Source organism: Stegodyphus dumicola, chromosome 9 (genome assembly GCF_044657685.1).
Source record: "Stegodyphus dumicola isolate Sdum_Otavi_A_Nest chromosome 9, ASM4465768v1".
In the NCBI taxonomy this organism is placed as follows: Eukaryota; Metazoa; Arthropoda; class Arachnida; order Araneae; family Eresidae; genus Stegodyphus; species Stegodyphus dumicola.
This window is the reverse complement of record NC_140776.1, coordinates 172,036,999-172,055,246: the sequence shown is the minus strand read 5'-3', so window position 1 is coordinate 172,055,246 and position 18,248 is coordinate 172,036,999. Positions and strand designations below refer to the sequence as shown.

Genomic DNA, 18,248 nt, shown 5'->3' with positions numbered 1-18,248 from the left:
TGATGTAATATTTCTCTCTAATATACTTTTATTATACTTCTGACAGTAATTTTCGTTTTCTCTTACGAATGATCCAATTGGCGATGATGTGCCTGGCATACTGTATGCTATTATTACGCTTAATGCAAGCATAGCACCACTCCCTATTTCGAATAATTTTGAAATTGAATCGATAGAAACAAAATTACTTTCTTTAAACTGGGTATTTCTATTATTTTGGACAATTCTTGCATTTAAATAGATGCACAGCGTTACAGGAACTAAAAAGAAGTCGCCTTTCTAATTCAAAAATTTCTTTTTATGGAACATCAAATCTAAAAACCATTCTTATCACAGTTTTTATGAATAATTTTAAAAGAAACTTTGTACAAGTCTGCGCAGTGGCTTAATACCACTCAAAATAATTTTTTCCACTAATGTTTATAGTTAAATGTTATTTATACTCATATATAAAAATTTAATGCATACTAATGTGTGTTATAATAATTACTTGTTTCTGTTCTGAAGAGAACCCATCCACAAATTGGAAGAATAGCGTGGTGTATCACATGGAGGTTCGTAATCGACTTGTCTTTTTTCCTCAATACGAAAAAGATCTGGAAGAATTAAAATTATTACAAAATATACTGAGCAATAATACACATATTGGGGTAAACCGAGTCAGTATGTTAAAATTATATTTTTCCAATATAAATCTAATAATAGAATATATTAGAATTATAGATAATTTTTCCAAGAAATGTGCATGACATAAAAGCATTACTTTACTGAATTCAATAAAGTTCATTTAATAAAACAAGGGGTCCTTGACACTTAGCCGACAACCCTTTAGCCGAGACATTTGGCCAACAGAACATTTAGCCTACAAGTACATTTAGCCGAAACGGGCATTTAATCGACAGGACAGGTGACATGTGAGAGCAGGGTCCGGACATCCGGGCTGCTTTCAGTGACCATTCGGTTATCCTCCGAATGTTGCAACTCTCTAGAAAAAAAATATTGCAAACAGGGGTTTTATGCTTGGGTTTTAAAAGGCAATGTGTTACGTTTCCAATCAATCGGTTAGGTTATGTAATTACGGCAAAGCCTCGAAGGCTATCTGCCTAAGAGGAGGGATGCCTTCGTGGAGGACTTTCTGAGGGAAACTGGCTCGTATACATGTTACACATGGGGAAAACCACGAAAACACCCATGAAGCCAGCCCGTTCGCGGGATTCGAACCTCGGACCGAACTACCAGTGTTCAGCGACTTTACCGCTCGGCCGCTGGTGGGCCCAATCAATCGGATTGAAAGTTTATGTGCAATGTCTCCTTCTTTAGTTGAGCGTGCATTACTGGTCAAATTCTTTTACCAGGATCTGGAAGACCGAGGAGCACAAATGCGAGGCGAGATAGGTTGACTGTTCGCCAGGTCCAGACTGCCCCAACGATATCTTTGTCGAATATTTAATGCACTACAGCCACGTGTATACCTCCCGTAGTACCGTCCACCATCTCACGGCGCTCGTCTGAGGCGGGGTTACGCTCACAAAGTCCTTTAAGACGTTTGCCTTTGACTCCACAACATCGGCGGAGTCGTCTGGAATGGTGTCGCAACCAATAATCATGGCTGCCATCAGACTGGCATCGCGTAGTGTTCAGCGATGAATTCCGCTTCACTCTTGAAGCAGATGAACATCGTGTTTGTGTCTGGAGAGGAGGGGGCCAGCGGTCCCAATCAGCCTTTGTTTTACAAAGGCATACAGCCATAACCCCTGGTGTGATGGTGTGGGGTGCTATTTCGTATGACAACAGGTTATCTTTAGTCATCCTCCGTACATCTTCAACAGCTCAACGATATGTTGATACCATCCTGGAGTCGGTTACATTACCCTTCATGGCACGTCATCCTGGGGTCATTTTCCAACAAGATAATGCCAGGCCATATACCGCTCGCATATCTATGCACTGTTTCCGTGCGGTTGATAGTCTTCCTTGGCCAGCAAGGTCACCAGACCGTTCGCCAATCGAGCATGTCTGGGACATGGTAGGCCTAAAGATTCGGGCATCACAAAATATCGCAGATCTGGTGCGACAACTGATGAATGCCTGGCAGAATGTGTCTCAAGATGACATTAGGAACCTCTACCACTCCTTGCCGCATGCATTGCCGCCAGAGGCGGTTCGACCATTGAATACTCAATGGGTGAATGCGAGTCGTGAACAGGTACTATGACCTTCATTTTTTAATCATTTTATTATTTGTGTAGGAACATTACACATATGTATAAAAACAACCACTTCCTTCATTGTGCTTCTATTTTTTTTTTTTTTTTTTTTTTGCAAAAGAGTGTATAATTCAGAAAGCGAACATGCTTTGTAATTGTGACAGTATCTCTAACCAAGCGTTCAGCAATTTTGATTCGGGATATGCTCCCTAAGAAATACACTGCTGGCCACCCATATTGCAAGACCAAGAAAGACAAGAGATATCACAACAGAATTTATTTAGTAGATAACATGTAGACCAAGTATCGAATGATTAAATTTGTAGACTTCTGTGAAGTGTTATTAATTTCAGAATCAGTAACCAGAGTACCAGCCAATTGTTGGAGATCACCGTTGCCACACGCCTCGGCATTCATTCAAGAGACTTTGGATGTGTTCTTGGGGTACAGCAGACTAAGTAGTTTCCACAGGTGCCAGGTGACAGCTAAACACGCGGACTAAACACGCTAAAATACGCGGACTAAACACTAAACTAGTGCTAAACACGCGGACGGCTTTCTAAGACTACTCGGGCGTTGTCTGAACCCTGTAACTATCCTTTGGCAAAGTTGATCTGGTGTGGCAGATTGGGATGTAATTTGGGCCAATCGTTCAGCAACCATGGACCACATGTTTTCTAGCGGCGAAAGTTCCGGAAAGCGAGCCGGCCAGGGAAGCTATTCAATCTGGCGATTGACGAAGAACCCTTGGACAATGCGTGCCACGTGTGGTTGCGCATTATCCTGTTGAAATATGGCTGTGGGCAAGCCCTGAAGGTAAGGAAGGACAAGGGGCTTCAACGCCTCGGAGATGTAGCGATGGCTGTTTAAAGTACCGGCAATGCATACTAGATGAGTGCGAGAGTGATATCTAATACTGTCCCATACCATAATACTCGGTGCAGGACCAGTGTGGCGGTGCATAACATAGCTGTTCAGTATCCTCTCTCCGCGGTGTCTCCAGACTCGAATCCGACCATCGTGGTAGGATTGCTAGAAACTCCCAACCTGCCTGATCACAAAGTTATCTTATGGTCCAAGGTCCAAAAAGGGGCGTCTCATTCACACCACAAGCGAAGGCAGCCAGCGACCCAGAGAGCCCCAAACAAAAGTTAAAACGCCAGATTAATAAAAAAGAACAACTAATCCAAGATATTATACACGAAGCAACTTTAACATTTAACTTATAATTCAAATTTCCAAGAAACCAAGCCCGGTATTACGAGTAACTAAAAATGTTAGTATAATCAACTAAAGAAAATAATAATTATACATCCAGCAAGGTTACCATACAACTATATAATTTTATTTTTTTTAAATGGCTGAATTAATGACACAACAGGAAAGAAGAAAACAAAAATAAATAAATCAAGAAAACTGTGTTAGTAAAAATGATAACATAAAATAAGGAAGGAAAACACACATAAAACACACGACGAAAATATGACATACAGTCACACATATCATCAAATACGACGAAAAAGACATCCTAACATAAACACATTGAAAATAAAACGAACTTAGTTAAAAAAACCCAATCGCATGTCTATTGCCATTAATAAAGGCCATCAATTCTCTTGCATATAATTTCAAATGTTTAAAATCAAAATTCGATAAATCAAAATGTATATCACTAAAACTTCGTGTAGTAAAATCAGTCAATTGGCAGTCCACCACGAAGTGTTTGGCATCATCCAAAACATTACAATTTGGACGTAGATCATTATCTTGTACATGAAATCTCTTTAAATAATGAGGAAACCTACCATGTCCGATGATAATCTGATTCATATCAATGTCATCATAGATTAAAACTTTATCTGTAATTTCAACATTAATCAACAAATTATTTTTCCTTGTTGAACTTTTCCACACATCTTTCCATATATTTATATAATATTTCTTCATACTCGTAATGGCAGTTGGTCTAGAACCAGAAATTTCCACAATGGGTGCATTAGTTGAAATACATGCCTCCTTGGCCTTACCCTCTCATTACCAAAAAAAAAAAAAAAAAAAAAAAACCCACATGGGCTTTAATCCAATGAAAAGAAATCGTAGAACTGATCGATTGCAACAGAAATTTAATATCCATAATAATACAGTTAACATTATCGGGACAAGAGAGCGATTGGAGCAAAGAAAGACAATCAGTATACAAATTTATAATAACACACGTTTTAATATTCATTTGAATCCATTTCAAGGCCTTCAAAACAGCAATACATTTCGCTTTGAAATACTGAATTATAAGAATTCAATCTATATAAACCATAATCAATTTCAACATCATAGAAATATACAACAAAAGCAGCTCCAGTACACCTCCCTTACCCCGAACCATCCGCATAAATATCATATATTCCAATTTTTGGAATTTTTCTATCAAACCCATAACTGATTCTATTTACAGGGTGTAATAAATGTATATTAAGGTTTTAAAAAACATATTTAGTAATATTATTGGAATCAAAACAAATCATATCAATATTTCCAGAACGTAAAAGATATTTCTTGTAATAAAATTCGTAATAAACTGAGAATGGAGGAAGTCCGGCCAATACACAAACCACCTCCGTGGGGACTGTCCTAAAACAGAGAGCAATTTCAAGACCCCAAGCTCTCTGTATAGAATCCAACTTCATCCGGAGCCTCAGCAGCTCCCCCGCTCTGGACCATCGTGGTGTTGCAGACAGAAGCGCGACTCGTCAGTAAAGACAATTTCATTCCATTCTGCAGCCCACATCCTTCTTTCATCGCACCATTGGCGGCGGAGACGTCTGAGGTTCTGCGTCAAGGATAGACGAAGCAATGGGCGTCTTGCGAACAGACCACTCTGCTGTAAACTGCGTCGAATGGTACGCGCAGACACTGGATGATGTGTTGTAGACTGAATGTGCTGTGCTATGGTTCGTGATGTGACTGAGCGATCCGTCACTGCCATGCGCACAATGTTCCTGTCATCACGTGAAGTGGTGCACTGAGGTGGATGCGATCAAATACGTCGGCTCGTCGTACCCTCCTGCATCCAACGGTCACATATCCGCATTACAGTTGTTTGGTTTCGTCCAACACGACTACCGATTTCCCTGAAAGATAATCCACACTCTCGGTAGGCCACTATCCTTCCTTTGTCGAACTCGGATACTTGATCAAACGATCAAGCATACTACGCAGTATAATTGATCTTTTTTTTTTGTTTGAAAAAACCGCAAGAAAAACGCAATTGCTGAACTTCAAATCGTCTAAAACTCCAAGCCTTAAATAGCGCTTTGAAGTGGCGCCACAGGCACGCGTGATGTGCGTCTGCGCTGAAATTCTAATCTGTTGCATTTACGGTAGCTAGCAGTTTACATGCAAGCGGCAACGTCAAATGTGCATGTGAAAAGTCAGTGACAAATTTGTAGTTAATGCTCAACCTCAAATGAAGAACTTTACGATGTAGAATTAATTCTTTGCGAATTCTGCCACCAGATTTCCATAATGAAAATATTTGTATCTTTGTCGAGAAATTGTCCTTGTTCTTCTTTTGACCTTCATGCTGTATGGCTTTTTCTATTGCGAAATAATTTATAAAATCTCTCAGGAAAGAGCCAATGAGAAAATATAACTAAATTGAATAATAATAAGTTTTTCATTTTCATTTCAAAATCATATCATATTTTTCTTACCGTGTCAAGGAATTCTACGTATTTCAACATGTAGACCATCCAGCCGCAGGCTGCTAACTAAAATATATAAAAGAGTATAAAATCAGAAGAATGAAAAAGTATCATGAGAGAATTAAGCTATTTTGTAAATACAGCAATTTGTTCTAAAAATAAAATATCTGGCAAATATAGTAATCTCTCAATTAAACATATTTCGTTTTGAATTTCTCATAGTTATTCTCCGTGTTTTAGAAGTTTCAGCTGAAGAGATATCAAAAGAAATTAATTTGATTTTGGATTATGTTTCTTGGCTTGAATACTCATTCTCAGAATGCATTGCAAATATTTTCACGGTAATATTTCCCGACATCCCTTTGATGGAAATTTAGCGTTGATTGTGACACCCCTATTCAAGAATGCCGTCTGCGTCTCTCTCAGATTAACTTTCTATTTGATTTAAATTTGTTTACGTCTGTGTCACTAATTTGTCAATTTATAATAAGTGGCACATGAATGAAGTTATCGATTTCCTTAGAGGTCGAAGAGGATAAAAACTCCATGATTGCAAAACCACTGTTGTTGTTATTGCTAATGCTCACTTATATGATTCATAGCTAGCCTAAGCCAACAAAACTCTTCACGGTAAGGAGCACCAGGTATACGCCTGTCGTTAGACCCAACCTTCAGCACATTACAAGGTGACATAAGGACTTGGGACTGGTCCGAGGGTTTCCAAGTTGCATATAAGCAAAATGCACACTGCTAGGACAACGGCTTGACTTTGACCAAAGACAGTCCAGATAAGGATCACCATTAACTCCGCCCACATGACTGATGTCTTATTTCTGCCGTTTGTTACTTCCTTGTACAAAGTAAAAAGGAAGTATTGTAATCGCGAATAGTTTCAGGCAGCATATTTCAACGAAAATATCCATTTTGACCGCTATCGAATGCAATTTAACGATGTTTTTGCGTGATATCTGTACGTAAGAACAGAATAAGAGACACTTTTTCCTTCAAAAAAATTATAAAACTGCTTTAAAATGAATTCTGAAGAGAATTTTTCGTGTCGTCTGTACGTACGTACGTACGTACGTATCTCGCATAACTCAAAAACGAGTAGCCTCAGAACGTTGAAATTTTGTACATAGGACTGCTATAACATGTAGACGTGCATCTCGTATTTTGGTTGCAATCGGCCACACCAAACGTATATAAATATATTTATATATATATCCACTCTGTAACCCGGCTCAGTGATCTCAGGTTCTTTACTCTTATATGTTTGTAAATTGTACATATTTTGCTTTAAAAATGATTGAATTATGTTGTTTTTATCTTCCGGTTAAGGATTTTATGCCTTTAGTAAATTTGTGTGCACTATTTTTAGAATTATCAGCACTTTTAAAGTTGTTTAATTGCCGCTAAGCCTGTTTTTAATGGCGGCCATTGATGTTTACGTTTGAAACAGGAGACTAGTGGATTTGTTGCCAATCTAGAGAAACTTAGCTTCGCAACAACAAAGATAACGCATTCATTTATTATTGCCCATTAAATCATGCTTAATTCTTTCTGGAATGTTTTCGAGGAAATAAGCGTTTGAGATTTACTTCGTAATTTTTTTTATAGATATTTTGAGTTTTTATGTATTTTTGCCTTCTCGCGAAGTGAGAACTGAATTAATTGAATGAGAAATACTCAATCGTCTGTGAAAAACTGTTTCTTTTTTGTTTTGTTCGCTAAATTTCTTTTATACATAGTTCTAGCTTTATTATAGTATTTGAATAGAACATGTGGCAACGATTAGATAATTCTCTAAATGATATACATTTTGTGCATTCTGAGTTAGAATAGGAATGAAATATAATACTGTTAATTAAAACTAGCGCCAGAGTGTCGCTATGGTAAACAAAGTGAATTTTAAAGAATGCATTTATTCTATTGTGGTTTATGCGCTGTCGGCGAAGTAGGTTTAATTCAATCTAATAAGTTTAAATAAAATGCAAGAAAAAAGGCGTATAATTTAATATTCCGTACAAGGAAGTCATGTGGTGTACACATCAGATTTTTTATATTCTGTGGAGCGTTAAAAAGTACGTTCCTTGAATGAACAACGTTCTTACTCTGCAATGTAAATTTGCTCTGATGCTTTATTTTTTATTTTTACTTCCTTGTACGAAGTAAAACGGAAGTATTGTAATCGCGAAAAGTTGTTTTTGCGTGACATCTGTAAGTAAGGATAGGATAAAGGACTGTTTTCCTTGAAAAAAATTGTAAAACTAATTTAAAATGAATTCTGAAGAGAATTTTTCGTGGCGTCTGTGCGTACTACCTTTGTATCTCAAATAACTCAAAAAAGAGTAGCCTCAGAACGTTGATATTTTGTATACAGGACTACTATAACATGTAGATGTGCACCTCGTATTTTGGTTGCAATCAGCAGCACCAAAAGTATATAAATATATGCATATGTATATATATCCATTCTCTTACTCGGCTCAATGACCTCCGTTTCTTTATTATATATATGTAAATTGTGAATTTTTGCTTTAAAAATGATTGAATTATGTTGTTCTTATCTTCCGGTTAAGTGTTTTATGCCTTTAGGAAATCTGGAAGCCATATTTGTAGAATTATCAACCATTTAAAAGCTGTTGAAGTGCATTTAAGCCTAATTTTTAAATAACATGGCAGACATGTTTTTTTATAATTGAAACAGCAGAATAGTATATTTGTTGCCAATCTAGAGAGACTAAGCTTCGCAACAACAAAGATCACGCCTTCATTTATTATTGCGAATTAAATCATTCTTAATCCTTTCTTGAATTTTTTCGAGGAAATAAGTGTTTAAGATTTACTTCGTAATTTTGAATACAGATATTTTAAGTTTTTATGTATTTTTGCCTTGTCGCGAAGTGAGAACTGAATTAATTGAATGAGAAATACTGAATCGTCTGAATGAAGTGCAGCTAATATTTGATTGGTTATTAGTAGCGTTACAAAACGTCGAAAGATCTCCAATTTGGAAGAACAAAATGAATTTATGTGGAGAGTACCAAATTTAGAATGTTAATTTTGAGGTCGCCAGTTGCATTTCAAAAGCAGCTATCGTACTTTATTATATCGTAAACACACACACATATATATATAATGAACAAAAGGCAAGGTTAACCAAAAATATTTATCTGAATCATAAACTGGTCTTTATATCTTTCTCAAAGTATTTTAATTGAAATATGTAAAATATTTCATTTTACTGCGTCCATTTCTGTTTTAATGTCCTTTGCAAAATCAGTACGGGGAATTTTCTACTTAAATTTCAAGTAAGAAATAAAAAAGTCATCTTACATCTAGTTGGATAAGTAGGATTTATGCAACTTTATTTAGGAAAACTCTTCAAGAAAACCTTCAGCCTTCCACTTGTCAATTCTTCTTCATGTATTTCCAGTAAAAAGTCTTCAAAACCTTCAAGACTTCGTCTTCATGTGATTGTGAGCTGTCGTAATAAAGAAATCAGTGCTTATTTTTCTGTTCCTAACGTCGTTTGTTGCAAACATTCTCTTCCAAATTGTGTTAGAACGTTAAAATGAAGTCCGACTCTCTTATTTAGGATAGGTAGGTAATAGCTGATAAAAACTCAAAGCAGATGACGGCACAACATTCCGATGGCTCACAAGTGTTGTTCAGCGATGCAACTATCATGACATAAAAGCTTGAAGGCTTTCGTAGGAGTCATTTGCTCTGATTCCGAAATTAATCAGAAACCTACTCTCATTTCCTATAATGTTTCTTGAAGGCACTTTAAGCCAATTTGCAAACGTACTGAACACATTTTTGACGAAATTGTTCAGTCAACCCACAAACTGAGGGATCGATGCAAACGTGCCGCAGAGGATTATACACTCCTGTCCATAAATTAAGGATAATTCGGTGTCACGCGGAAATCGAACTCTGAAATAAATATATCACCTGTAAAATCACTACACACATCTTCAAGAATCATATGCAAATTTCGGGAAGTAACCAGGTGACACCGATGGTACGTCACAATGACGAGAGTGTAAGAGAGTGATATATAAGGAATACAGGCAAAGAAGAAAAATTGTTCGCAGGCGGTTTATAAGCATTTCAGTGCAATAACCGAATAGTTATGACGCAAAAGACGCATTTGGATGATTTTTTACGTGGTAGAATTATCGACCGTCTGGAATGTGAGCGTACCCAACTGGAAGTATCAGACGAACTTGGAATTGATCAGAGTGTCATCTCCAGGTTTTGGCAACGATTCCAAGATGATGGTAATGTGAGTAGACGTTACAGCACAGGTCGCCCCAGAGTTACAACGCCGAATGAGGACCGGTATTTGGCAGTTACTGCCAAAAGAAACAGGCGGAGCACAGCCTCAGACCTGCCTCGTCAGCTTTCTTCAGCCACTGGTACGACAATTCCAAGGCAGACCGCTTACAGACGCTTAGGGCAGATTGGTCTATATGCTCGTAGACCTGTCAGATGCGTTCCACTTACCGCAACTCACTGTCGCCTGCGGTTAGCGTGGAGTAGAGAGCGTGCATTGTGGAAACCGCAAAAGTGAGCTTGTGTGATGTTTTCCGACGAGTCCAGGTTTAGCTTGCAGTCTGATTCTCGCCGGACTTTCATATGGAGAGCTCCAGGTACCCGTTACTACCAAGAAAACATCATTGAACAACACCGTTACGGTGGTGCAGGAGTGCTCGTTTGGGGTGGAAATATTCTGGGTTCCAGAACTGACCTGCACGTTCAAATTGGAACCATGACAAGCCAAATCTATCGGGACGTCATTCTGGAACAACATGTACGTTTGTTTTGGGCGCCACGGGCGCACTGTTTGTGTTTATGGATGACAACGCCCGTCCTCACCGTGCAAACATCCTAAGCGAATGCCTTCAATCGGAGGATATCGTATGGACTGGCCAGCATTCTCGCCGGACTTGAATCCAGTACAGCACGTGTGGGACATGCTTGGCCGACGAGTTTCAGCCCGTCAACCTCCACCTACATGTCTACCGGAACTTCGGAGAGCATTTCTTTTGGAGTGGTGTAATATCCCCCAAGATCAGATCGATAATTTGATATTCAGCATGCCTAGGCCTTGTACGGACTGTATTGTTTTTGTAAAAAGGTTTTTTTTGTAATTTGCTCCAGGGAGAAAAAATCGCTAATTTTTTTAATAATATCAAACATATAGCATCTTTTTTGCTCTTTACCTTTTGTTTAATAAATAATCTTTACAAATAAGTCAAATTTGTTTTACTTCTAACTCTTCCTTTGCCTGATTTTGGATTATCCTTAATTTACGGACATGAGTGTAGATTATTTGATCAGTTCAGTATCGTTCGATGTCTGGAGTAAAGTACTTCTAATACTGGCACCTAAAACCATTTTCAAGTATTCTTAGTACTGTAAAATAGTACTATATACATTGGTTTACAAATGAGTTGTTAATCAAAGTTAGAAATGGATCTGTGTCAGTAAACGTCATTTTCCCATCTTTTTTACCAATTAAGTTTTAGCCATGCACTAATGTGGCCAAATGTGTACCTTGATTTATTTCTCAACAGCGATTAAAACAATAATGATTTTTACTTCATGTTAGTGCTACATTTTTATGAATACAGTAAGACCCCGCTTAACTCTGTTTCGTTTAGCGCTGTTTCAGTTTAGCGCTCTTTTATTTCAACCCGGGGATTCCACGAAATCGCTCGCAGCATACGGGGATTCCCCGAAATATTATGCAGCGATAGGTTTCAAATACATATCCGAAAGAGTGTACTTGTATTTCTTGTTTGGTGCGGTATTGTACAGACATATTTTGAAGGGGTAAATGTGGAAGATGTCGAAGAAATAATTCAAGAAGCAGCGGCTAGTCTTTCTAATGATGAGCTCAAGGAATTAACTGAACAAGAAGGAAACAAAAATGTTGACAGCAGTGATTCAGAAGAAGAGCAAAAAGAACTTTCGATGGCGTTTGTAAAAAGGAGTTTGTCTACCATAACTGAAATAATGGATCAATTCATTGAAAATGATCCGAATTTTGACAGGAGCTCAAAAGTAAGGCGTGGTGTTAGAGATGCTCTATCCGTTTATGAAGAACTTTTAAGAGAACAACGCAAAAGAAAAAGGCAAACAACATTAGATGCTTTTGTCACAAAAAGGCAGAACACTGAAAACGCGGAAGGCTAACTAAATATGACTGACTGAGAATTTTATTTGTTTTTTTTTAAGAATATTCATTTTGTTATTTATATTTTGTTTTTATTTTTGCAAGAAATAATAATGTGGTATTAATTTGGGCTTCAAGAAATAAATGTTTGGTTTTATTTTTATTAAAAAAAACATACTTTTTAAATTTAATACCTAACCAATTTCCTAGCCATCTTCCCCTAACCTCAATATTTACATGTAAAGATAGCCTCGTTTAGCGCTGTTTCGCATTACGCTCTACTTTGATGGAACGTATCCTCCGCGTTAAGCGGGGTCTTACTGTATAATATGAAAGAAGCCTGTAATGGATATAATTAGTCCAAACGGGTACCCAGAAGGACTATTAACTTCGATTTGACATTTTGCGTTGATTCACTGTTAAAGTCGGTTCACTTTTGGCCGCAAAATATTAAAGCTCTGTATTATATTTAAAAAAATTAAATAATGAAGAATCTGCATAAATGTATGTATGTGCCTCGCATTGTAATAAAACAACGGTACCTAGAACCATCAAATTTTGAATACCGTACGTTTCCACCCGATTATGGACATCTGGAAGCACAAATTTGGAATTTGCAATTTGTTTTATGATCTATTTTATATTTTGTAAAACCTCAATGAATTTTTTATTAACAAGCTCAACGATTCCAAGCGAACAATGAAAACACTGTACGGGGAAAAACATTCTCTCCAGCGCGCGAGACTCTGTATCGGAATCACTAAAGATATGCTCAGTTTAAAATCATTTTGACTTACTGTTGTTGAACTGAATTTTGTAATTTAAGTGAGAACATGATATTTAATAAATAAAGGTAACACACCAAACGTATTCTTACCGTGTATGTAGAATCACTCGGGTTGACGTTAGAATTCTTGCAAAGTATTGCAGGATCGATTCTCACCATATTAGCCATGAACTAAAATAGAAAAACAACACATATACTTAAGAAAAGCTACAAATTAATCAGTATAAGCAACGTTTGCAAGCACTGAGAAATTATTTATCACTTGTTTTCCTTAAACATTTTTACCACTTGTTGCCCTTTCGTCTTCCTGTTAACCCTCCGAGCGTTACGGGTTTAGCCCTGAAATTTCAGAGTTCTTCAAAATGTCTTGATTAAGTGATATTTTCTTGGCTTTAATTAAAAGACTACCCTCTCACTTTGTACCTTGATTCCTTTTCTTTCAATATACATCCAAACCAAAACTGGATGCATTAAAATCTAGCAGAAATTTTCATGTGTAATAAATAAAGAAGCCAGCCTTCTATGCGGAATTTTCTGGCCGTAACGCTGAGAGCAGTTTATAGAAATTCATTGAAAAATTAATTGGTTAATTTTCGGATTATGGTAACTTGGCGATTTTTTGGCGAAAATTTGGCGACCAACCCTGCTACAGAAACCTGCTAGTTTTTTTTTTTTTTTTTTTTTTTTTTTTTTTTTTTTTTTTGGACGCCATTTTGTTGTCACGAAGTAAAGACATGTTTTTTTTACTCAACATTTTTTTTCCAACAATCTGCTAGCCGTATTACGCTTATGCTAGAACTTTTATGGAACAAAAGTACTTAATCATGACGAAGATTAGGTACGAAATTGGGAGAAAGTGCAGAATCGCCCACTGCTTGCCGCGTTTTTAAGAACTGCACATACACGGTATCATCCATGTACACGTCGACCTATTTTCACTTAAAAAAAACATATCAGAATTGCACAAAAATGGCATTGCGCACACTCTTGACTTTATCCATTTACACTGCTAAAGTCCTAGCTAGTTATCGCCTTACCAAAATGTAACCAAACTACCTGTTACCATATTTCAAAGATTAGCCAATTAATTTAATTGCGTATTAATAATGAATATATATTTTACAAAGAATTGCGAAATGGTAAATGGGTTTTATAATTTTACTAACAATTTTAGATTTTTGTACGTTTTACTTAGATTTTGTACGTACTAATTTTAGACTTTTGTTCATTTCACTCTCTTAGTACAAAGAAAACGATTTAAAAATAATTTATGATGTATTTTCTTCCTCTTTCTGCATGTCTTCGTGGTTCGTATTTGAGAGGTCTAGGTTCAAGTCTTGGTGAGGGGCACTGCACATTTTTCACGTCTCCAACATAAAAAAATTCTATGATTCTACAGTGGCGCCCGAACTAAAAGGATGGTGAATAATGATTCTCCACCATTAGGATTTGGCGACTGGGTACCGTAATCCTCAGTCACCCTTTAAAAGGGGGTGTGTAAAAAGTATTTCTCCCGCCTTCTTAGCAGACGCGAAAGTGATTAGTGACTCTGCCTTACTGAACGGCCCGGGTTCGAATCCTGAAGAAAGCATGAATATAATTCGTCCGTCCCTTCGTAGGAGGCAGCGGAGGCCTACCTATTAGCTGCCTCCTTAATAAAGTGATTACCACTTCCGGCCTTAGTAGTGGCAAGCGCTTATAAACGGACAGATCCACCAAACAAAAGGGGGGGGGCAGTCTGACAGCTTTCAGATTTTATATTACGTCCAAAGGGACGTTTTTTAACGTTCTGTGTGTTACTTTTATTTATTAAATATCATATTCTTTGCACTTAAAAAATAAAATTCAATACAACAGCAATACAACAATATATTTAAAAACAGAACATATATAGAATTTTCGATAAACAGTCTCGCGCGCTGGAGATAAAAGTGTTTTCTTTCGTATAGTGTTGCCACTGCTTGCTTTGAAATCGTTGAGTTTGTTTATAAAAAATTTGTTAAAATTTCAAAAAATATGAAATAGAAAAATTCCAGATACAAAATTCGGGCTTCCAAGTGCCCATGCTCGGGTGGAGGCTTAAGTTATTCAATATTTGATGGCTCTAGGTGCCTTCGTTTTTTTTTACAAAGCAAAAAACAGGCATGCATTCATGCAGATTCTCCATTATTTAATTTCTTTAAATATAATACAGGGCGATAACATTTAGTGGCAACAATTTGAAAAGTGATTCAGCGCATTAAATTTTCATAGCAAAATGGCAAAGCGAAATTAATAGCCCTTCCCGGCAAAATTGCCTCTTTGGGCCAAAAAGAATTTTTTTGATGGAAGTATCGAAAGATGATGTGTTTTGGAGCTGAATGTTAAATATCTTAAAAAAGAAAAGCTGAAGAAGGTAGTTCAAAAACTATCCAAACTAGTCCTGCAAAAAAATTTACGCTGATTCTTAATGTTGGACTTTGTTTTTGATTGTTATTCAGCGTGATATTTAAGCGTGATATTTTTAATTGTTTGAAATTAACAATCATATTGTTTTAAATTGATTCCTAAACTTCCATAGCTAATTTTGTGCGCCTTGTGATTGTTTACTTGAGGCAATGCCTTATTGGCCTCACCCGTGCCTCGACTCTGGGTTTTAGGTAATAACTTTAGATAATTAAACAATAGCTTAAAATTAAAATAAATGTTTTGGACATACAACTGTAATTTATTAGGCAGGTTTTTAATAAATTGATGTGGAATTTTTTAATTTTTGTTATTTAAATTAATATTCTTATTTCTTTCGAAAAACTCTTGACTATCCCTAAGTATACTTTAATTGTTTTGCTATGATTAATAATCGTGTTTGCTGTGATTTTTCTGGAGATGTTGGATTGCCAATTAATAAGATTGTTGTGTTTTTGATACCGAAAAGTCTTCATTTTCTTTTGTCAAATAAATTTATTTTATTTAGATTGGAAATTTGTAGTTCCAAATAATCTGCATTTGTATCACTGTCATTAGTTTTGCCTAGTTAAAGGCATTTAAATAATTATCTTGTTTTTTAATTTCATTGTAATTACAATGTCAATAATGTTGAATATATATCTGAGGGTAACAAATTTAAAAGATCTGGATTCTGGTAGCTGTTAATATAATTAAATTATTTAACGACGAGAAAAATGGTACGAATATCTGTGGAATGTTTTGCAGACATATGGAATACGATAAATTTGTGGATAAATTTTATTTTGCTTTTCAATAAAGTAATTATAGTGTGTGTAGTGTGTGCATTTAAGATAAGTATTCCATTTTTCGATATCAATTAAATCTTTAATGTTAGGAATTATATTGTAAAAGTCTATTAAACTATTGCAAACCTCATAATTCATTGATCAAAATTAATGCCACATAAATCATATTTTATTGCAAATTCTACCTCTGTACATTTTTTCAGTTAGCATGTTATTGTATCCAAAGAAACCTATATTAATGTTTAAGGTTTTTTATATTTATTAAAAGTAACATATTTAAATACTCATTTTGTATTATTTTCACTTGGCCAGCGTATAATCTTGATACATACTCAATTATCAAGCTGCTTAAGAATCCTTTTGTAATTTATCTGAGTATTTATCTGAGTAAAATTGAGAAAATTATTTAAATATGACGTACGAAACAATATCCTCCAATATTGCTGCTAAGATTACATAAAATTTTATTTACTGTTTTAAATTTAAAAATACAGCCAAAGTATGATCAAAAAGTGAAAAAAATTCAAATACTGGAATAAACTACTTTAACGACGACTGAGATAGTAAAATAGTTTGGAAAAATAAAATACACAAGTAAATGCAGAAAGAGAAAAAGTAGTATTATCATTGCCAGATTCACTCGTTTTCAAGAGAAGATAGAGTCTATTAACGTTTTTTTTTTCCTGGCTAAACTATTTTTGTCCGCTTCAAATTAGCTGATGCACTGAAATTAATTGTTTTAATTATTTGTATCTCTGAAAAATAAAGATGCCAACCCTCCATAACGATTTCGCCAAACCAAAAGTAAAACAATTCTAATTACTTAAAAAGAATAAACACAAATTCGTAGATTAGGCAAACGAAATTTTAAAAAGGCTAACCTGCTCACCTAAATATCAAGCTGCTATCTTACAGTGAAAACTGTAAACAGATACAAAACATTTTGTGACATAGTACATTCTGAAGTTTATTCAGTTAAACGTAATTAAAAGGAAAGATTCGAGTCTAAATACAAAAGGAATAAACGAAATCGGCCAAATGTAATTGTACTCATATGATGAAAATCTGAGAAAACGTGACTGTTACATACATATTTAGAAGTTGCCACAAAAGGAGGAGACTTGAGAATTTGCTCTTGGCGAATTTTAAGCTCATCAATTAATATTGGCCCAAAAAGCAATTGGGAAATTAAAAACTGTTGTGTCAAATTAAAAAAGACATTAAAATTAAATGCTGGCAAAAGCAAGGAAAAATGAAAAAAAGGGGAAAATGTTTTAGATAGAGAAACAGTTTTTACGCTAATTGGCTTATAAAAGCGGCATTAGAAATGAATATGGACAATTTGTTAGTCAAAGCCAGAGAAAGAATAAATGCAAATTTACAGGAAAAATTACAAAATTTACATGTATACATAGTCTAAATGTCTCTCATTTTCTCCTTAAAACCTCTTCTCAATTCCTCCTTAGGTTTAAGAATGGGCTTCATAATGTGATAAAACTTCATAGGTAGTAGACCTACTTCTCTTTCATAAAATGTATTTAATAAATACCAACAGAATTTGATTAGTTATCAAAGTCTTTCGTAAAAGTAAAACCATTCCTTTTTGCTGCTGTTCGATTTCCGTACAAACATATTTAATAGTAATTAATTGATCATACTATTACTTTTCAGAGAAGTTAGTTTTCCATTTAATCAGATTGACTGTAGTAAAGTTGAAATCTATACTCTCGTCATACAGTCTTACTTCCTGGTGATTGACAATGCCTAGATCAAGATATTCCACAGCCAACTGATCTTCCCAAGCCAAATAAGCATACTTTGCCTGATTTTGTTTTAATTTAAAATGGCGAAAAATTATATATCTATATCTATGTAATATTACGAAGTTAATTTACATACATACGAAGTGTGACACAGAAGAAACGAAACTAAGTGTGTAGCTTGAAAAAAGAGTGAAGTTGGCAACAACTGTTTTGGTGACGTCATGCCACACACTTCTTCTACGCACTAGTGGGGCTAAGTGGAACCTGGCCATCGAGTGAACATTCAGTCGAAACTGGCAATTGAGTGCATACGTGCAACTGCATTCTGCGGGAAAAATGTCTAATGCAAAAACCGAACAACCAATCAACA

At 35.8% G+C, this 18,248-nt stretch overlaps 1 protein-coding gene across 4 annotated transcripts in view; it reads right to left on the bottom strand.

Annotated features, from left to right (window-relative positions):
- The window catches only part of LOC118188084 (very long chain fatty acid elongase 7-like), a 119,919-nt gene that overhangs the window by 62,187 nt on the left and 39,484 nt on the right, over nucleotides 1-18,248 (bottom strand). For all 4 annotated transcript variants that reach the window (XM_035358434.2, XM_085824349.1, XM_035358431.2 and 1 more), the window contains exons 4-6: nucleotides 12,973-13,053; nucleotides 5,918-5,974; nucleotides 491-596 (exon numbers count right to left, since the gene is read on the bottom strand). In XM_035358434.2, coding sequence (XP_035214325.1) covers nucleotides 491-596; nucleotides 5,918-5,974; nucleotides 12,973-13,053 — 244 coding nt within the window. The remainder of the gene's footprint in view (nucleotides 1-490; nucleotides 597-5,917; nucleotides 5,975-12,972; nucleotides 13,054-18,248) is intronic.